The following is a 22021-nucleotide window of genomic DNA, read 5'->3' as shown; positions in this document are numbered from 1 at the left end:
TCTCGGCTCACGGCAAGCTCCGCCTCCCAGGTTCACGCCATTCTTCTGCCTCAGGCTCCCGAGTAGCTGGGACTACAGGCGCCCGCCACCGCGCCCGGCTAATTTTTTATATTTTTAGTAGAGACGGTGTTTCACCGTGTTAGCCAGGATGGTCTCGATCTCCTGACCTCGTGATCCGCCCGTCTCGGCCTCCCAAAGTGTTGGGATTACAGGCGTGAGCCACTGTGCGCGGCCTAATCCGGAAGAATTTCTCAGCCTTCTTTGTCTTTCAGGACACAGATATATACATATATATATATAAATTTTTTTTTTTTTTTTTTTTGGTTGAGACTGAGTCTCGCTCTTATTACCCAGGCTGGAGTGCAATGACACAACAATCTTGGCTCACTGAAATCTCCACCTCCTAGGTTCAAGCAATTTTCCTGCCTTAGCCTCCCGATTAGTTGGGATTACAGGTGCCCACCACCAAGCCCAGTTAATTTTTTGTATTTTTAGTAGAGATGGGGTTTCACCATGTTGGCCAGGCTGGTCTGGAACTCCTGACTTCAAATGATCCACCCACCTTGGCCTCCCAAAGTGCTGGGATTACAAGCGTGAGCCACTGTGTCTGGCCTGACACAGATATTTCTTGAAACAGTACAGATCAGTCAGTTACTTTTGTCATGTTTTTCAGTTTGAGTTCTACTGATGTCCTGATTAGATTCAGGTTATGCACTGCTGGCAAGAATATCACGGAGGTCATGTTGTGCTCTTTCCAGTGCATTGTACCAGGAGGTGCACAACATGTCCCATCACTGGTGATGTTGACCTTGGCCTTTTGGTTAAGCTCGTGTCTGCCATGTTTCTCCACTGTGAAGTCACTCTTAAGTCACTATCCATCCCCCCTTATTTTTACATTAATGAATTGTTTAAAATTTTTGGTAAAATATGCATGACATAAAATCAACCATTTTCACTGTTTTTAAGTGTCCAGTTCTGTGGCATTAAGTACAATCACATTGTTGAACAGCCATCACCACCATCCAGCTGTAAAACTTTTCCAAGTCTGTACTCTTTAAGTACAGACTTAAAGGTGGCCATTTGCAATATTATGCTGAAATCTTCCTCTCTACAGCTTTCCTACAACTGGTTCTTGTTATTGCCACTAGTTAACCAAGGACGACTCTTGTCTTGGGTTGACATGAAGGTGAGTTGAAAGTGACAATCATGACCTACCTCCTGCTCTACTCTTGTCTGCTCCAAGCTATGCAACCCCAGCTCCTCTAAGGAAAGAACATGAGGACTTGGGCAGGTTCCCTTTGGTAAAAAGATAATAAATTTTCAGAAACCTGTCTATAGCCAACAGGACAAAGAGACATTGAATTTTTTCATAAAGCCAGATTTGGCCAAAATGGTTTTGTTTAAATCCCAAACCTTCTCTTTCTTCCACAACCTCTGTGCTATGTATGTTATTTTCGGAGGTGTGTGCTTCACTGTAAACCAGCCACCATTCTACTTTCTGTCTCTAACATTTTGACTACTCTAAGCAGAATTTTGTCTTTTTGTGACTGACATTTCACTTAGCATAATGTCTTCAAGTTTCCTCCAGATAGCATATGTCAGAATTTTCTTGCTTAAGCCTGAAGAATATTTCATTGTATGCCAATATCACACTTTGCTTATTCATCAGTTTATGGACACTTGGGTTGCCCCTGCCTTTTGGCTATTTGGTGAATAATGCTGTTATGAACATGTGTACAAGTATTGAGTCCCTGCTTTCACTTCTTTTGGGTATGCGCCCAGAAGTGGAACCTCTGGATCATTATTTTCCTCTTCTTAATTCATAAGCATCTTGGGGGACAATACTTTGAGATTACCTGAAAAACCTGTTATTTTTCTGACACTTTCACCCACTAGTGTTAGCATCCATCGATTTCTATCTGAATCAATTATTTTAATGGTTGTCAAATGGCAATTTTCTAATTCCATCACTCTTTCTGCGTTGATGAGTTGGTATTCTACTAGAAAGAAGAAACTTCCCTTCTCCCCCCTTTATTTATGAATATGGACTCATTTTATTGAATGGGCTACGCTCCTTTCCTTTTTACACTATTGCTCTGAGCAATTCTTTTCTCTATGACTCCCCAGAATGCAAGTTTGGGGAAATGCGGGAACTTTCTGTATTTCTTTGTTACCATTAAACAAACAAAGAGTGCAACCTGACTTCCCCAAGTTGAGAAAAATCATTTTCCTGCCCACGCATTCGTGTAGCTCAAGGAGAAACCCTTTTTCGAATGTGCTTTCTGGGCAGCCCCGCGCGAACTGCATTTCCCAGAGGTCTTCGGAGTTACGTCATCAGCGAGCGCGGCTTTTTGCTGGCGAAGCCGGCTTTGGAGAGCTGCTGTGGCGGCGGCAACATGGCGGACGTGATAAATGTCAGTGTGAACCTGGAGGCCTTTTCCCAGGCCATTAGTGCCATCCAGGCGCTGCGCTCCAGCGTGAGCAGGGTGTTCGACTGCCTGAAGGATGGGATGCGGAACAAGGAGACGCTGGAGGGCCGGGAGAAGGCCTTCATTGCGCACTTCCAGGACAACTTACATTCGGTCAACCGGGACCTCAAGTAGGTACCGGCTGAAGGGGCCGGGGTCGGGGACCGGCCTCGCTCCGACCCTGCGCCTACGTCGCTCGAGTCTTCCCAGGCAGGGGCTGTTCTCCATTTCCCTTGATCCCCGTTCTTTCTCTTCGTGCTCTCCAAGCCTCTGCCTGCCTCTCAGGGACACCTTATCACCATGCCCGCTTTCTCGTCTCGCTTCTCCTGGCCTCCTGGTCCTGTTTGTCTCCCGCCATCCTCGACCTCTTCTGTGGCAGTTCCATTCCTGACAAGGAGGCATGCTCTTCCTATGAAGTTCCGCTTCTCTGAGCTTGGCAGGTTTCTCACCTGTAGGCCCTCTGTGCCCCATCACGTCTGATCCGAATGTAGTGATAGTACAGACAGGACCTGATCAGTCCGCTCCAAACCCAAGTGCACCCAATCTGATTAGCCCCAATTCCCTGGCCCTGAACTTGGACTTCATCAGTTCCACCACCACCCACCGGCAACCACGAGGAAACAGGCCAGGCCTTGAGCTATCTTCCCTCTTTTCCCTACCCTCTCCCAAACCACCTGATCAGTTTCCTCACTCCCACTCTCACTGCTCCTGTTCAGTTCCTTCCGCAGTAGAGACCTAATTTTCAAGCTCCTAACCAGTTTACTTACTTATGCTTAACGCCCCTGCTTCTTAATTTGTAGTCTTTTAGGGTTAAGGATTCCACTTTTCCTAGTCTTTCTTACAAAGCACCTTCCTCACTTATACTTTACAAGTGTTGTAAGAGTTAAATGAGAGGATGTTTGTAAAGGGCCTGGCACATAGTCGGCACTTCTTGATTGCTTAGGTCCTGAACTTGCCTTCTCTTTTATAAAAGAGTCAGCCCTTCCCAGGAAGGTTAGAATTTCAGGATTTTTGCCTTTTACTTCTCAGAACTGACCTGAGTAGGGGAAAGCATTTGGTGAGCTAGTCATCCTTTGATTTCTGGACTGGTTGAATTTTTGTTTTTTCAACTTGGTCTCCTTAGTAACCAGATGGAAAGAGGAGGTAGGATGGAGGAGGAGGTGGAGGAGGTGGCCAAATGATGGGTGCCTTTTTGTTTTCCCCCTAAGTAGTTGCCATAAATCACACACCCCTTCTCAACGCCCACATCCGCTTGCTATTCTCTGGCACAGCGCCGAGCACCAGTTAATACTTTCCCTGCTTCAGGGGATGCACTGGCTCTTCTTCCCTATCTTCTATTTTCTTTCCATTTTCTCTCCGAGTTACTTTCCTTTGTAATGTTCAGGATATTATAACCCTTCACCATTTTAAATAGAAACTTTAAGAGTGCTGACATTATCCCTGTGCCGTCTTAAATCTTTGTACAGTAGTGCCAAGAAGAAGGTGGCTGATGATTCCAAAATGAATGTGGCATAAGAAGCTGTTCCTAGAGAGTCTTTTGTTGGCAGTTTGGGACTGGCCCCTCAGAACGTACTCCTGGAATGTGCTCTTGTTGGCTCGCTTTCCCAAGCTTCTCGAGGGTTTTCCTGCTAGACTGAAGTGTGTTTGACACAGCCCCCTCGGTGGTGTCTTCCCATTCCATTTGTTTATTTTATCTCTTCTTTGTTTTGTTAAGTTTTGCCATCTGTGAAGCCTCATGTACAAATCTATCCCTATGTGAATGATAAATAATCATTTATTCAGGTACTTGCTGTTCTGCCAAGTGTAATGATCTGCACGTGGGTCTGAAAACTCTTAGTGAGAGGCCGTGTTATGCCACATTTCAAAATTCCAGAAAGTCTCGTCCCCACTGCAGAGATGAATTTGAGTTGTTCAATTCTGATTGTGGGAGTCTTATTGATTCGAGTGCCTGTACGTTTTTTTCCTCCTTTGGAATGGCACCAGGAAGCTCTGTTTTAAAGTCAGATAAGCTCTCATTTAGGGTTTTTGTTTGTTTTTGTTTTTTTTAAGTGTCCCAAATATTTTTTAACCTTTCAAAAAGTGTTTCTTCTTAAGGGACTTCTGATGGATGGTTTGAAGAGCAGTCTTTGATCCTGGGGGTTGGCTTTACCTTGGAGTGTAAGTGGGCTTAGGTTTATTTGCCTTATCTCTTTGCTTTTCAGTGAGCTGGAACGTCTGAGCAATCTGGTAGGCAAGCCATCTGAGAACCATCCTCTTCATAACAGTGGGCTGTTAAGCCTGGATCCTGTGCAGGACAAAACTCCTCTCTATAGTCAACTCCTTCAAGCATATAAATGGTCAAACAAGGTAAGGGAGATGTAATAAATGGAGCTAATAGATGGAAAGCCAAATTTTCTTATATTCCATAAATGCAGAAAGCAAGAGTAAGTTTGTATTGCTTGTTATGTTCTTGATTCAGCATGGGGTTATAGAGTTGGAAGTTGTAGAATTTTTCTGTGATCTATTTTGTAGTCCTTTGAAGTCTTTGGGGATTCATGATGCTCAGGTGATTACATATTAAAAATTCTCACTCAGGTGTATTTAACCTGGAGACCGGGTATAGGGAGCAACTCTTATGAACCCCTTAAAATTATATGCAGCATGTTGTGGTATGTGCATGTGTATCTGGGGAAGGCTTCGTAGCTTTGTCAGGTTCACAGAGGAATCTGTGGCCCCCAGGAGGTGTCTAAATGTTTAGCTGCAAACATTATGCTCTTGTATTGTCTTTTCCTCTGTCACAGATGGATGAGCATCGCTACAATACCGTTTGTTAGATGACTCTCTAATTACTTCGATGCCACCTAAGGGAGATTTTTCTTAACATGCTCTGTAGAGTTTGATATTCATGATTTCTTTCAGCAGGCAGGCCTGTGGCAGAGACCCTAGGACAGCTATAAGTGGAAAACTAAACTGTAGTTGTAAAATAACAGAAACAGTTAGGCTCATGAATCTGGAAACGGTTCGTTTGTTTACGAACAAGTTCCTTTTGTTTGGGTGCTATGTGTTGTGGCGTGCATGTGTGTACGGGCTTTTTATGTTGATAGGGAACTAGAATATATATATACTTTAGGAATGATTTTGGAATCTTTTTTATTATACTGTGCTGCCTCTTTGAATAATTGTTGTTAGAATTGTTAGTTGTTTCACTGTATGCAGGGTGGTGCCTCCTCCAGTAATCCATTGGCATTTTCTTCTTTTTGGTGTTTTTTTCCCCCTTAGGTCTTGGATAAGAGATAAACCTTGAGAGTTTTCCTGGTGTGCAGAATTTTTTCTTTGAATTTCTCTTTGAGGGTGTTTTAGTATTCTTTGGTTTGAAGGGGAACCCTGGGAGCTGCCTTTGTGATTTAGGAAGGTGATTTATCATGGGTTACTAAAGAAAGAACTTGAACCTTGAATGCATACATGTAGCCTACAAGGCCTTTCCCCAAAACTCTGGGCTGCCAGTGACAGAAACCCAGCTGGGTCTAGATTTATCCAAAAAAAAAAAAAAAAAAAAAAAAAAGACATGGGGGCCTTCACTGGTTCAAGGAACTAAAATGTTCAGGGAGTTACTTGTCCGTGACTGAGCTCAGGAGGATCAGGGTGCTTGGGTGGTGTGGCAAGAACGTCACTCCCCTGCCTTCTCTAGGACTGCTTTCCTTTCTTGGCCTGATGCTCTCCAAGGGGTCAAAAACATGACTCAGCAGTTGTGGGTATACATAGTTCTCATACCTGGTGACCTCCCAGTGTCCATGTCAGGCTCTGAAAAAGGATTCTGGCCCAAACTTGATAGGGGCCCTCTGAGATGGTTCATTGCATCCATGGGTGGGATCCTCAGCTCAGAGCACCTGAAACACAGGAAATGGGGCTCCTTGGAGTTCGGAGAGAGGGAGTTCCCAGAAGGGATGGATGCAGGGCAGATAAAGAAATCACAGATGTCTGTTGCAGTTTTTTAGGCCAGACGTGGGACTGTTCCAGCTCTACACAGATAGGTGTTTGGAAAAGGAAGCCATGTTGATGTATCCTGTGGGTCAAGTTCTTGAAATAGGGTACAGTGACAAGGACTGTTCAGTGGTGGGAAGATTCAGGCTGATCTCAAAACCATGAGTGAGTGGGACCCTTCATGGAAATGACTAGTCTTAGGTTGAAGTGATGACACTGAATTTTTGAATGAAGGTAGTTTAATCACTGAATTGTTCCGCTATTAGAAGTTCCTACTTCGGCTGGGCGCGGTGTCTCACGCCTGGAATCCCAGCACTTTGGGAGGCCAAGACGGGCAGATCATCAGGTCAGGAGATCGAGACCACGGTGAAACCCTGTCTCTACTAAAAATATAAAAAAAATTAGCCGGACGTGGTGGCACGCATCTGTAGTCTCAGCTACTCAGGAGGCTGAGGCAGGAGAATGGCGTGAACTGGGAGGCGGAGCTTGCTATGAGCCGAGATCACACCACTGCATGATAGCCTGGGCGACAGAGCGAGACTCCATCTCAAAAAAAAAAAAGAAAAAAGAAGTTCCTACGTCAACCCCTACCCTTGCCCCACAGTGGAAAATAGGTTGTATTAAGGAAAAGAAATGTTATGTATTATGTATGTGGAACTTCTTGTGCTGGGAATGCTACAGGTTAAAAATATCTGTATGCATTTATCCCAGATTATAAATCTCCTATGAGCAATGTGAGGGGGTGTCGAGGCTGCAGACATGTCCCCAGCCTGCTGAGGTTCGGCTCCTGTAAAGGAACTATGTTCTTTCACCAGCACGAGAGAACAGTTAAGAGACTCAGCCCCTTATTTTAGAGGTGAGCAAACTGAGGCCCGGTGAACTGACCTGTTTATAGCTCCCCAAGCTAGACCAGAATTTGGGTTTCCTGACCTGGTTCAATGTTCTTTCCTCAAAACTTGATGTTTTAGTCCGGTTTTGCTTAAGGTTTTCAACTGTAGAAAACATTTTTTTCCCCGTTTACTTGCATCCTGGAAACAATTCACATTATATTTTTTTCATGAATCTGTATGTATTTTTCTAATTTTTAGTGATTTATCAAAGGGTGGAGATGGCAAATACATGGTACCTGGATTCTTAACCTATTGCTCTTTGTAGGGCAGACATCACTAATCAACCATTGCATTCTTTCCTGCTGAGGCTGTGTGTATATTGGCTTAGAATCCTTGCAACTCTCTGTTCTGGCACTAGGCAGTGACTGCCAATTATTCAGAAGAGGGTGGCAAGGAAAACATGTTTTTTATTTCTGTTATAGCATATGACGTCCTGTGCGACTATTACTTATTTATACCTTACCTTTTTCTACAAGGGATTTAAAATAGATTATAAGAATACACAAAACCCTGAAAGAAAAGAGGGAAAACAAGGATGAGGATGCCTATATACATTTCTTTAATAAACACAAGAAGTAGCCTCAAGAAATAAGCCAGTACTCTAATTTCCAGCTAGGGACATGGAAGAGCAAACAATTAATTATATATGTTTATCTTGCCTTTCCTACAAATGAAAAGAGCTTTTTAATTGCTAAAGCTTTCATCGTTCGTCATTTTACCCTCAAAGAGTTTAAACCAGTAAGTGCGTTAATATGTTAAGTGAAGTTTGGGGTAACTTGCCAATGTCAGCTGTATGCGCTATTGGCTAAGAATTGAAGGACATATGAGAAAGGCTTTGATACCCACCCATTATGAGATGAACTTTCTGTTTTATGTGCCGTTGGCTATAGAAAAGTCTCGTTCATGCCTAATGACTAATTACTTTCTTTAGGGGATTTTGTAATTTTTGTAAAGTCAGTTGGAATATTAATTACATGGTACTTGGCATAATTGTTAGAATAACACGTTTAAAAATTAATCTCATCTAATGGAATGATGTCAAGTTGCTGTGAGCAGCACTTTTCCCATACTGAATTGGGGGAAGAATTTAGCTTTTCACTATTATGCACCTATAGATAATTGTTCTGAGAAGGATGACAAGCTCTCTTGACTAGGGCAAAAAATAATTGGCATCAACGCTGTCCTTGCTATAAAATAGTGAATGTAGACTTGATAGTGCTTATTATGTTCAGAGATGGTGAGAGTTAACCTGAACTTATTCTGAAGGTCCCCTTTTGAAGGTTTCTGGCATCCTGTCACCAGGCTTTTATTTCTGGCTTTTATTTTTTTTTTCATTTGTTTATGGCAGAAGGCTACTTGTATATTTGCCTGGAAAAGCAGACTAAGACGTCCGCCTTTCCCTGGCGACATCTGAAGCTGCAAAGACCCCAGAAGTGTCACTTTTTACTGGGCTTGGGAAATGGGCCCAGAGCGAGGTGCTGCTGCTACCTTTTTTTTTTTTTTTTTGAGACGGAGTCTCGCTTTGTCACCCAGGCTGGAGTGCAGTGGCGCAATCTCGGCTCACTGCAAGCTCCGCCTCCCGGGTTCACGCCGTTCTCCTGCCTCAGCCTCCCGAGTAGCCGGGACTACAGGCGCCCGCCACTGCGCCCGGCTAATTTTTTTCTATTTTTTAGTAGAGACGGGGTTTCACCATGGTCTCGATCTCCTGACCTTGTGATCCGCCCGCCTCGGCCTCCCAAAGTGCTGGGATTACAGGCGTGAGCCACCGCGCCCGGCCTTTTTTTTTTTTTTTTAATGTTTGATTTTTTATTATAGAAAGAGCAACTTTCTATTCCAAGAATATTCCTTTGGAAAGTCTGAGGACATTTCCTCCGTCCTGCCCTCCTGAACCGTTCTTATCAGAATCCAGTTGCTTAATGACTAAGTTACTGCAAAGTTCACTTCTTACATCTATCTCTGAAGGGGCTCTTTTCTGTTTTTGCATCACGGAACTAACAGGGTTGGAATCGTTTTACGTTGCAACGCAGAGCCTTTCCTTTAGGGACTCCGTCCTCTTTTAAGGGTAAACTCTAAGGCCCAGGGGAGAGAAAACATGTCCATCTTGTTCCTTGCTGGGAGTCCCCAGCACCTAGCAAGATGCCTGGTACACTGTAATCATTCAGTGAAGACTAGCTGAGTGAATGAAAGAATAAATGAATCGAAGCATTTTCTGTTGAATTTTTAATTTACAACCCTTTTGTGGTTTGCTTGCTTGTATTTTTGATGAAGTACAATGAGGGCATTTCCATTTTCAGCCATTACTGAGAAAGCCAGTTGTGGTGCTTGCAGATAGGAGGAAATTTGGAGATCTTATGATGGAGGCTAGGGCTGGGGGTCATTTGGAAGGCCAGGGTGAGGTCATTGGGTGAACCAATGATAAGCTCTTTGGAGGCTGATTGTAGCATTTTTATCCATATCATCTGTCACCTGGTGTGCCCTTCTAATGGGACTTGGTGGAAGTTTTTTGGAGTTGCCTGAGTCAGGCTAATTTGAGCTGCTGCACCTGATGTCAGGTGTTCTGTGGCAGCTGTCATTTTGGCAGCAATGTGGAAACTGTCTAGGAAGAGGAAAGTCAGCTCCACCAGCCTCTTAGGGTTATCCTACTTTGTGAGTTACCTACAACCAATTTCTGCTCGTGTTTTCCTTCCCACCAGGCCCACCCCGGCTCATTCTTCTCTCCATATAGCTGCTACATGTTCAGGGAATACAGATTCATTCAGAATATAATAGGAAAGAAAATGACTTAAATGCCCCTCAAAGTTTAATCATCATGACTTTAGGATTGAGCACCCTTCTGGATTGTCCTTTTATTAGCGAAGGTGTTCTTTCACCTAAATCTAACCTGTGTAGCGCCCCATCACTCAAAATGAACTTGCTAGCATAGTGGGTTGGGCTGTGGTATAGACTGCTCTGGTTAGCCTTGAACCCTGCACCCTCCTCCTCCCTCCCCACCTGCAAACCCTGGATACCATGGGAGCCATTATGAAAAGAACAGCCAACCAGAAAAAACAATGAAATTCAGCCGGTCTCCTGGACAGCTAGATATATGGTAGGATTCAGAAGTCAAGAAGGTATATCAAAAATATAAAAACCTAGATGTGAGTTCTGGAGTCAAGACTACCTGAGTTCTGATCCAGCTCTGTGCTTATACTTGAGCTCACAACCCTTGATACAAGGGGAAAAATTCTTTTTGAGTATCAGTTTCCTCATCTGTAGAATGGGGATAATACTAGTATTTGTGTCATAGGGTTGAAGCGAAGATTGAGATAATGCACATCAAATGTCTTGGGATAACTCACACGTAGTAAGTGCTAAGTAAATGGTGGTTACAATGACCAGGCATAGTGATAGTACACGTGTGTGTTCTCATTTATGGAATGCATGTTACTCATGCATATGTACTCATTTATGGAACATGTGTTACTTGCATGCACGTGTCCTCATGGATTGTGTGTCACTCATATGCCTGTGTACTCATTTATGGGGTGTGTGTTACGCATATGCCTGTGTGCTTGTTCACGGGGTGCGTGTTATGCATACGCGTGTGTGCTCATTTATGGGGCGTGCGTTACTTCTGGGCCCGTGTACTCATGGATTGCGTGTTACTCATATGCCTGTGTACTCATTTATGGGGTGTGTGTTACTCGTATGTGTGTGTGCTCATCCATGGGATGCTTGTTATGCGTGCGTGTGTGTGTGTGCTTGTTGATGGGGTGCGCGTATGTGTGTACTCACCATGAGGAGTGCGTTGCTTGTATGCATGTGTGCTCGTTCCTGGACACGCGTTACTCGTACGCATATGTGCTCATTCAGGGGCGCGGGTTACTCATATGCGTGTTCGTTCATGCGGTGCGGGTTACTTGTATGGGTGTGTACTTGTTCATGGGGCGTGGGTTACTCGTCTGCTTGGCGTGCTCGTCCATGGGTGTGTGTTACTCACATGTGTGTGTGCTCATGGAGTGTTACTTGTATGCGTTTGTACTCTTGGGGTGTGTGTTACTTGTGTGTGTGCTCGTTCATGGGGTGTGCGTTACTCATATGCGTGTGTGCTCATTTTTGGGGTGTGCGTTACTCATATGCGTGTGTGCTCATTTTTGGGGTGCGCGTTACGCATATGCGTGTGTGCTCATTTTTGGGGTGCACGTTACATGTATGTGTGTGCTCATTCATGGGGCACCTGTTTCTCGTGTGTGTGCTTGTTTATGGGGCGTGTGTTACTCACATGCGTGTGTACTCGTTTATCGAGTGGTGGTGTTGCTCAGTGGTTCAGAGCGTAGGCTCCAGAGCCTGACCACTCTGGCTCACATGCTGTGTTACCTAACAGCCGTGAAGCTAACCTCTCTGTGCTTCAGTGCTGTATTCTCTAAGATGGGAATGATAATTGTACCCACCTCAGAAAGGTGTTATGAGGACTAAATGAGGTGATACAAGTAAAGCACTTAACCTAGCACAGAGTCAGTACTCTCCAGTGGCTGCTATTACTGTCTTAAGACAATGCTGAGGACAGATTCCAGGCAGTGGTGGCCCATCTTCCAGTGGCTTCTGCTCCCTCACCAGGCCTCCCACACCTGACTTTGGTATTCTCCTGAAGTTCTTCACATTGGAGATTCTGTTGGATAATCAGTACCTTTTCCACTGAGACAGCAATTCACACATTAATATGAATTAACGTGTTGGGGGGCAGTTCTTTCCTCACAGAACCTGGGGGTGGAGGTAAGGGATTGGGGATTTGGTGGGGGGGTGTGGGAATCGAGGGGCAGTAAAGGCAGGGTGAGAGTCCTGGGGACAAACCACAGGAGTAGTGAGAGGACTGTGGAGAGGAGGTGAGAAGGGCATGTTCGGCTCCAGGCAGACATTTGTGCACACCAAAGGGGACTCTTCTCACCTTGGGACTCAGTAAGACCTAGGAAATCAGATCTGTTTTATAGTCTTCTCACCTGGTGGGAAAGGTCTTGTGGGCCAGTCTGGGATTTTTAGCCTTTTTTTTGAGACAGGATCTTGCTCTGTTGCCCAGGCTGGAGTACAGTGGCACAATCATGGTTCACTGCAGCTTCAGCCTTATGGGCTCAAGAGATCTTCCTGCGTCAGCCCCCCAAGTAGCAGGGACTACAAGCGTGCACACCCACGCCCCAGCTAATTTTTAAATTTTTTGTAGAGACGGGGTCTCACTATGTTGCCCAGGCTGGTTTCAAATTCCTAGGTTCAAGTCATCCTCCTGCCTTGGCCTCCCAAAGTGCTGGGATTACAGGCGTGAGCCACCATGCTTGGCAACCCCTGTTTCTTGAGGACAATATCTGAACACAAAGGCTAAATTAGAACATTTGGATTCTCTCCAGGTTGTAAACTGGGTGCTTGTTATCAGCAGGGCTCTGGAGTCAGACTTCATTGGGTCTCAATCTTCATCCCCCTTTTTCCAGCTTTCTCATTTGGGATGAGTTGCAGAACGTGCCTTTGCCTCAGCCTCCTCATCAGTTCAATGTGGATAACAGTAGCTTCCACCTTCCGGGGCTGTTGTGGGGACTAAGGCATTGCACACATTTGAGGGACCTAGGCCGGTGCCCAGTGTGGTGCACTTGCAGCGACTGTCCTTTATTCTTGCTCATTTTAATATGAACGGTAAAGCTGCGCCTGGCGGTGTACAGTCAGGAGAACTCTGGACGGAGCATTCTAGAGAGCACTGTTCAGTCTCGGCCGTCCACTGTCCTGCTCTGTGGCCTCATGCCAGTGGCTTTCCCCACCTGGGTTGCAGCTTCCTCGTCGGTAGGATGAAGGGTTGGGCTGGGTAATCTCTTCAGTCCCTTCCAGCTCTGCCCTGGAGAGGTTCATTGGAGTCATCAGTGCATTTCTGTGGTCATGGAAACAAAAGTGTAATCTGAGGAATGGAGAATATTTCCACCTCTTCAGCTCTAGTTCAGTAATGTTTCTGAAGTACACACAGCCTTTGTGTATGCTCCAGAGCATCTCAGAATATCCCCGAGTGCAGAGTGGAGCAGCAGCCCCCAGGGACTTTAGTGGAAAATTACCTTGCAAAGGTTCTGCAGACAGCATTTGCCTCTTGTAACACACCATGGGTAAATGTTACTGAAAATCAAGCCATACCCCTATCATTCGAAACGGTTTCTATCCCAAGGCTTTGGCCCAGTTCCATGTCTTTATGTTCTACTTATTAGTTGTGGTTTCTGAAAATAGTCACTTTATTGTTGCCTGGAATCAGGTTTGTGATTCCCTCATTCCTTTCTGTAAAAGAGCAGGAACTGTCTTTGGAAGGCTCACTGGCCGGCCCCAGGGAGGCTGCAGAGGCTGCTGGACGTGTGTCAGCCTGCCCCCTGGGAGCCACTGGCCGTGGGGACTCACATTGATTCCCTGCTTGACTCTCTTCTATCAGCCTTTTCTGGGATGATCAGATTTGTGTGGTTTGTCCAGAGCCTTCTGTAGATTGTAACCAGAGCCTATAAAGGGCATTTTCTTGCAGAAAGGAAATTGTCTCCTGTCATTTGTCGTTATGCAAAATTGCACATTGGTGGTGGGAAGGAAGCATATCATTACATGTACAGAAGCCTCCCATTTTCTTGTCTTCTCTCTTCATGGTGGTTTGGGCTGGGAGAAGGCCGCCAGGTTATTAGTGCTTCTCTCCCTTCTCTGGGCCATCTCATCCGTTCTGTGGCTGCGCTTGCCAGCCACACACAGTGACATCTAACTCCATCACCAGGCTGGCTCCCTCCCCCAATATCCAGACCCATGTATCAAAGGGCCCAGCTGGACAGCTGCCCTTGGAGACTCACAGGCCTCTCAGACTGAAGCAGTCCAGAACTGAAATCCTCACCCCCACCACCAACCCACTTCTCGTGGTGGGATGCCTTAGCCAGCCACCTGCCCAGATCCCTGGGTGTCATCCGTCGCTTCTGCCTGTCCCTCACACCCTCTGACAGATCTATTCATTCCCCTTCTTCACAGCCTCTCAGGTCTTTCCTCTCCGTCTTGACTGCTGCTGCCTCTCCCCGGGCCTCCATTATTGCTCGGGGCAATGCCGCAGCCTCCCCACTGGTTTCTGGCCTGTAGTCTACCCTTTCTAATCTATTTTCCACTCTGCAGCTCTCGAGGGATCTTTAAAACGTAGAGATCTGATTTTGTCACTCTTCAGTGATTTCCTCCCTCTCTCTTAGGATGAATTCCAGCTCCCTCGCTGGCGCTTAGAGGCTTTCTAGTAATAATACACGGGAGCCCGAGTCCTTTGGCCGGCTTCCCTCGCCTCAGTTTCCTCATCTGTAAAATGCCACAAATAGTCCTGCCTCTTAGGGTAGCAGTGAGGACGACATGAATACTGCATGCGAATATGTGGCCAAGGGGGAGTGTCTGTACATGACCTGTTGACCGTTAGTAGTCCCAGTGCAGGCCTGTTGTCGTCGTGGTCTGTTGTCATCGTCGTGGTCTGTTGTCATCGTCGTGGTCTGTTGTCGTCGTCATGGTCTGTTGTCATCATGGTCTGTTGTTGTCATCATGGTCTGGCACCACTTGTTCTTCTAGCTTGTTTCCTCCCTCCCTTCTTGTGGGGGGAAGAAACCCTTTTTATTATGAAAACTTTTTATTATGCAAAATTTCAAATATGCACAAAAGTGAGAGAATAATGACCTAGCTTCAACCATTAAGAACATTTTGGCACGGGCGCGGTGGCTCACGCCTGTCATCCCAGCACTTGGGAGGCCGAGGTGGGCGGATCATGAGGTCAGGAGATCGAGGCCATCCTGGCTAACACGGTGAAACCCTGTCTCTACTAAAAAATACAAAAAATTAGCTGGACGTGGTGGTGGGCGCCTGTAGTCCCAGCTACTGGGGAGGCTGAGGCAGAAGAGTGGTGTGAACCTGGGAGGCGGAACTTGCAGTGAGCCGAGATCGCACCACTGTCCTCCAGCCTGGGTGACAGAGAGTGATACTCTGTCTCAAAAAAAAATGAAAAAAATAAAAAAGGAACATTTTGCTAAACTTGTTACATGTATTTCCCCATCTCTCCCCACGCTTGCTTACTTTTTTGGTGGGGGGATGCGAGGACTGGAGTCCATATGTGAAAATGGAGCCCAGACATCCTGCATTTCGTCTATGGAGACTTTAGTGCACAGCTTCCTCTCTCCCCACTTTCCCTGCTCTTCTTCTTATTGCCACTTCTAGTCTACAGAATTAATTGCGGTTCCCCAAGGGGCCATCATCTCTTCGTCTTGGGGCCTTAGCACTTGTTCTTCCTCCTCCTTTCTTTCTGTGGAAAACTCTGAGTCATTCAAGTCTCAGCTTAGTTGTTACCACCTCTGGGAAGCCAGGCTTTGAGATGCATCCAAATTAGGTGTTCCCTGTGTTTACCCCATGATTGCCTTTACTTGTCTGTTTTCCCTGCAAGATGAAGGCTTCTCCTGTATTAGCACTGAGGCGTTGGGCCAGTTACCTAACACCTGCTGGACTGTGAAACGGGCATGGCGCTGATCTCACAGGGCTGTTCTAAGCATCTAACTGGAAAATGTATGTGAAGTTTCTAGTTCAGGGTTGGACACACAGTGGCATTTAATAAATGGTAATTATTGGTATTAATGATTTCCAAGTGTGTAATAAAACAGTATTTGAATGGAATTAAAATGGAGCCTCTGAATCTCTTCCTCTGTCATTTTTAGATTGTGGTTTCTTTTCCTTCTGCATCTGCCTCCGTTTGCATCACCTTAACTTCTGCAGATTTTGGTTGTGGCTGTTGTCAGGTGCAGGAGCACTGAGGGGCAGGAGGCCTGGGAGTGAGTGCCAGGAGGCGTCCTCTCCAATTCTTTGGCTGCTATGTGCTTTTATTTTTATTTTTATTATTTTTTTCATTTTCTTTCTAGCAATAGAAGATTCCCAAACTACACTCTGTGCTAATCTTAGGGATGCTCTACACTGGCTCAGGACTTCTGGCCTGTGTGCGGGAGGGGAGCTGGGGCATCTGTTTTGCCTCGTGTTCACTGCACTTTTCTTTGGCTTCTGGAACTTGCTCTCTGCATTTCCTTTGCTGCAGTCACTTACTTGTTTTGGGAGGCACCAGCTCACCACAGTTTCTTGGGCGTGGTGAGGCTTGTTGTTGGGGCCAGTCCCTGCCCAGGGTCTTGGCTCAGTTTCTGCTTTTCCTTGCTGACTTCTCCAGGTGAAGAGAACTCCCTAAGACCCTCACATCACACAGGGGACGGTTTGCTCCTCTAGTACTTGCTGGGAAGTCAAGAACTTTGTTGTCTTTTTGTCACATTGCCAAACTTGTTTCAACCCTGGGGTTGGAGGCTGTTTCTGAAGTCTCCTCCAGCCTCAGCTGTGGCTGCTCTGCGAGATGCACCCTGGGTCAGCTGCAAGGAGCCTGCAGAGGTCAGCTGTGCCCTGCTGCTCGCCGTGCCTCCGCCTGGAATGCCTTGCACTTTTGCGAATGCATTTTCTCCTCCAGCCCTCTTAAAGTGTCTCTTCGATGAAGACCAAGCAGAGCTTAGCTCAGCCGGCTTTGCCCCACAGCCTCTGGGCAGTCACGCTGACCACACTGTGGCTGCCTGCTCTCTGGGTCTGGCCCCGTTCTCCAGGGTGGGGACTGGAGTCATCTTGGAGTGCCTGGCTCTGAGTACAGAGCAGGCACGCCGTAATTGAGCAGCACCTCTGCCATCTTTCCAAGCATACTCCAGGGACTGTACTTCCTTGGACTGTTAGGGGACCTTGGTGACGAGGTTGGGCATCACATCTTATTTGATAGAGAGTGACTTGTCCAAGGCCATGCTGCTAGCCCTCTAACTGGGACCAGCAGTATTTGGCAGCTATAAGAGGGAATGTCAGTAGAATGTCCAGAAAAGCAGAGAGGTTTCTTCTACCATTGAGGCCCATTAAGATACTGACTTTTCCCCTGGGTGGCCCCCATCAGTACAGCAGGACCAGTGGTCTGTCCACGTGACATACCAAAGGGAATCATTGGGGACAGGTGTGATCCACAGGCAGCCATGTGGGGCCCAGCCCAGGCATGGACACAGCTTAGAGGAATTGCCCTGACCTTTATGAGGAAGGCAGCTGCAGGCCTCTCAGATTCGGGAGCGGCAGGCACCCTTGTGTGCATTAAGCTCTAGCTATGATAAGTTGGGATCTGAGCAACTCACTGGCATCTTTGCAGGGCGTCTCATGAAAGAGAAAGGTACTGCCCAGGAGCCCCTTAGCAGGGTGGAAGGGGGCACCAAAGAATGGCTGTGTCAAGACAGGCACCACCCCTGCACCTTTTTGTTTGTTTTAAACAGGGATTGTACTTGGTCGTCCATTGGGTTCATAAGATGAGATACCCGCTGCTCTTCTCCTTTCCCTGTTTGTGTGTGTCTGTGTGTTTTAGCACTGGAGGGTTATGGTAGACCACTGTTATTTTTAGTCAGTAGGCTTCTCTGATTATTGATTACTTATCAGTAGTTCCCACCACTGTGTGTTCTGGTCTTGGCTCTCTCTGGATGCCGCTAAATGTGTTAACTTTTGAAGGGTGAGAATCTGTAGGTTTTGAATGTGTATATGCATTAACGTGTGAGAAGATGGTCGCACTTGCTACCAGTGTGCTAACTCTTAATCATTTCCAAACTGTGTTTTTGGATAGTGTGCTTTTTGCTAGGAAATATCCAGTGCACCCAGTCAATAGGCATTTATTGAGCACCTCCTACATTCCAGGTGCTGTTCTAACACAGTGAATGAAGCCCGTAAGTTCCCACCTTCCTGGTCGACAGAGGACTAAAGTGCCCAAAGCACCTGGTTTTAGTAATAATTTCTGGCCCTACTGCTTGCCTTTTTTTTTTTTTTTTTTTTTTTTTCCCCTTAACCAGTAGCCTTAAATGCCTCAGCTTACCAGTCCTTACTGTCAGAATGGAACATGACAGCGTGCCGGGTGACTTCAATTGGCAAATGTAACTTATCTAAAGCAGTGTCTGAACATGAAGGAAATTTTGTCTTGCTATCCTGGTATCTTAAATATCGCCCAGTTTTTATAGCGTGGTGCATTTTAATTCTGCTCCACACTTAATGCAAATGCAGATGTATTGTTAGCGATATACCCTTTCTGGCTTATTTGCCCTCGGCTTGGCACCAGTTTGCCTTTATCCTTTTCTAGCCTAAGGCTGTGCTCACTTTAAGGGATTCTCACTGATTGGAAGAGAACACTATATATCTTATATTTATGGCCCATCGAGGAAAAGCAACCATTCAATCAGCTTTAGGGTTCCATCAACCTCAGACCTGACTCAGTTGGTCTGTTTCTATCATGAGATAACTTTCTACATGTTCTTTGAGATATGTATTGGTGACTCTGTAGCAAAGAAGCTACACATTTGTTATTCCTTGTATTTCAGACTGGGTCTGTTTACATCTCCTCTAGATCCCCAAAAGCTGATTTTGGCCGTGTGTGAGACAGGCCTTATTCCCTGACTTCAGCACCTCCTCCGGGCATGCTGGGTTCCCGGATGCTCTGTATTCTCTTGGTGTGTCCGACCACCCACCTGCTCTTCATCCAGTCATCCGATCATAGCAAGATTTATCTACCTCTCCATTTAAAATCACACTTGGTATTCGGCATGTTTCCCAGAATTGAATGCATTGATTCAAAATACTACATCATCCATGTTGTCTGTGATGAGAATTGGAATCACCCGAGTTTCAAGATACACTGAATTCTTGATGTCTTAGTGAGCAGAAAATGACGAAGTGACCATTGAGGAGCTTTGTTTAGCGACAAGGCGGAAGTACGTTTTCCTTCCAGTGTCTCCCTGATAGTTTCTGTGTGCTTTAGATCCTCTCCAAGTTTCTTCCACTTCACCTGCCAAATGGCTTTGAAGACACTCCTTTTTCCAGGTGGTGAATGCACCTAGATCGGGCTGGCATATAGTAGGCGCCCAGTAGGTCTAAGTTTTTCTCTCATTACCCCAAGCTTCCATCCGCCATTCCCTCTGCCCCTGAACACTTGAGCGGTGGAGGTGTTCCTGCCTAACTAGATTCCCTTCAGACTCGGCTTGGATAGCACACATACCAGCTCCAAATGCCTTTAAAATGTTTAAGAAACTAGCAGAGGATTATGGAGGCCGACATTCCTCTATCCCTTGTTTTTCCCAGTCTAAAACAGAACAGTCCGTGTTAATTTTAATTGCTTGGATGAGCTCAAACATTGAGATTTTAATGCATTTTCACAGTAGCTCAGACAGCATAACCACATTATCCTGCTGGCAGTTGGTTGGAATCCTTGGCCAAAACGTTGTACTTGGGGACCTCAGCTCAAAAAGCCGGAACGTGGTAATTTCCTAGCGAGATGTCTTGTGGGGAATGTTGCTTTTCCTGTTGAGACTCCTCCAGATAGTGAAGTGTTGTCCTTCTCCATCACGTAGTGGTGGGTTCATATTGCTTTCAAGGAAGGTTTCAAAGCTCTTGGCTAGCTGAGGGGGTTTCTGGGGGAACTGCTTTATTCTTATGAGTTGCAAAATGGAAAAGGCCTATTATAGGCCTCCCATAAGCAACCCAGATGGAACATTGTCACTGTCTGCAGCCTGGTGTGCTCTGGAAGGCACTTCCCAGTGACTGCATCTCCCATCTCCTCAGATGATACTGATGAATTTGCTGCTAACTGAATGAACAAATACTCCCACCCTGTTTCAGGCCGTCTTCTGTCACTAGGACACTTGCAACAGCTTCCTCACAGGCGGCCCTGTCTTACACCTAGTCCTTTTCCCACATAGTCAGAGTGACCTTTCAAAATGCAAGTTTGATCACATAACTGTCTTGCTGAAAATGTACTGATGGCTGGGTGCAGTGGCTCACACCTGCAATCCCAGCACTTTGGGAAGCTGATGCTGAGGACAGCCTGAGCCCAGGAGTTCAAGACCAATCTGGGCAACATCGTGAGACTCCGTCTCTACAAACAAAAGAAAAAATCAGCCAAGTGTGGTGGTATGCGATAATCCTAAGTCCCAGCTACTCAGAATCTGGCTGAGGTGGGAGGATCACTTGAGCCCAGGAGTTCGAGGCTGTAGTGAGCTGTGATCACCCCACTGTACTCCAGCCTGAGTGACAGAGTGAGACCCTGTCTCAAAAAAAAAAAAAAAAAAAAAAAAAAGTATTGATGACTCCTTCTCATGCTCAGGATGAAGACAGACTGCGTAATGTAGCTTGCTATGGTCCAGGTCTGGCTCCCATAGCGCCCCAGCTCTGGTACTTAGTCACCTTGAGTCACCATACTCGACATGCTGGCCCATGCTACTGCCTGAGCTATTGCCGTGTTCAGATGGGCCCACCTCACTTTATGCGTGGTGAATACGTGTTCATTTTTCTGTATTTGTTACTTGAGAGTGTTTTCTAACTCCCCAAGTTGGGGCAAGGTGCCCTCCTGTGTGCTTCCACAGGCCACTTTCCCACTCCCGTGTTGCCCACATCATGGCCTGATTCATGCTGGACTGTAAGTACTGTTTGCCTGGACAGGGCCTGGGGCCAGATCGGCCTGTTCCCCATTTTATTTCCAACATCTAGCAAGTCCAGCAGAAGAAAACAAACTAACAAAACACTTTCAGTCAGATGAGTAGCTTAATTATCTTTGAAGACAATAACTTTAATTGAGCATATTTTTGAGAGGAGGTAGGAGCATAGGTGGGATTCCAGGCCCGCTTTCTGGAGGTTGGCGGGAGATGACTGCTAACCCGTGTGTCTCCGGAGCACACAGCTGCTGCGATGTCTGTACTGGGCTTATGCACTCCACTCACAGCTCGGCTTGCTGAAGGAGCATGCCTATTAAGGCTTGTTTTTTTCTTTTTTTAAACTAGTTTGGGGATACAAACAGAAGGTAAATTATCCTGATTATTTTGAGGCAGTTATGAAAAGGGCAAAGAAAGGATACAGCGAAAGTCATAGAGACACCTTATGTTTATTTTAGGCCTTTACGGTTTCTGAAGCATGGACATGCCTGTCATTGCATCAAGCCAGGAGCAGCTGCGATGTATGGGGTCAAAGCCTGGGCTCTGGGGCCCAGTGGTGGCCTGGGTGCCAGCCCTGCTGCCGCCCTTTAGTAACTGGTGATGTTGTTCAGCTCACTTCTGTTTCCTGATCTGTAAAATGAGGTCGATGGCAGGAGTGATTTGTAAACAAGGCATTTTATTAATAAAATGTTTAGACCCTTCTTAAAATACAACAAATTTTATAGTGATTAATATGTTATGCTCTATAAAAGTTTATTATAGACCATTCAAGCTAAAACAATACAATTTGAAAGTATGCCACGTCAACTTCACTTACAAACTACTAGCAGTGTCAGTATAAAAAGCAAGATCTTACAACCAAAATCAAAAGATCTAAAGTACGGTTGTTTTTATACCTTAGCACCACCTCCAATTCTAACTTTGCTGGGTGAGACATACCCTCCCATAGCTACTCGTTGGCCCTCAAGGGACAGGGCCTGCAGGAATGTGCTGTGAATAAGGCACCGTTGGTCCTTTTAGCTCTGACTTACTTTTGATTTGGAGAACTTATGTCTGAAGTTAAGGTTCAGCCTCCATCCCTCAAGGTTTCACCCACATCCTTTTGCTGCCCCACTTTCTGTCCTTAAGTGTCCTTTAGTGTTGGAGAAATGGTTGTAGATGCAGAAATGCTCTTGTATCAGTCCATTAGTTAATGAAGAAAGAGCTACTT

The 22021-nt window shown here is 45.9% G+C and overlaps 1 protein-coding gene across 5 annotated transcripts in view; it reads left to right on the top strand.

Moving 5' to 3' along the window:
• Nucleotides 1-2360: 2360 nt before the first annotated feature.
• MED27 (mediator complex subunit 27) overlaps nt 2361-22021 on the top strand; it is a 218652-nt gene continuing 198991 nt past the window's right edge. For all 5 annotated transcript variants that reach the window (XM_073022029.1, XM_008005879.3, XM_073022028.1 and 2 more), the window contains exons 1-2: nt 2361-2599; nt 4670-4814. In XM_073022029.1, the coding sequence (XP_072878130.1) occupies nt 2397-2599; nt 4670-4814 (348 nt within the window). In that variant the 5' untranslated portion in view covers nt 2361-2396. The remainder of the gene's footprint in view (nt 2600-4669; nt 4815-22021) is intronic.

The sequence above is a fragment of the Chlorocebus sabaeus genome, chromosome 12 (genome assembly GCF_047675955.1).
Source record: "Chlorocebus sabaeus isolate Y175 chromosome 12, mChlSab1.0.hap1, whole genome shotgun sequence".
NCBI classification, from domain to species: Eukaryota; Metazoa; Chordata; class Mammalia; order Primates; family Cercopithecidae; genus Chlorocebus; species Chlorocebus sabaeus.
Note: the sequence above shows the minus strand (reverse complement) of the source record. Positions and strands in the feature narration are given on the sequence as shown.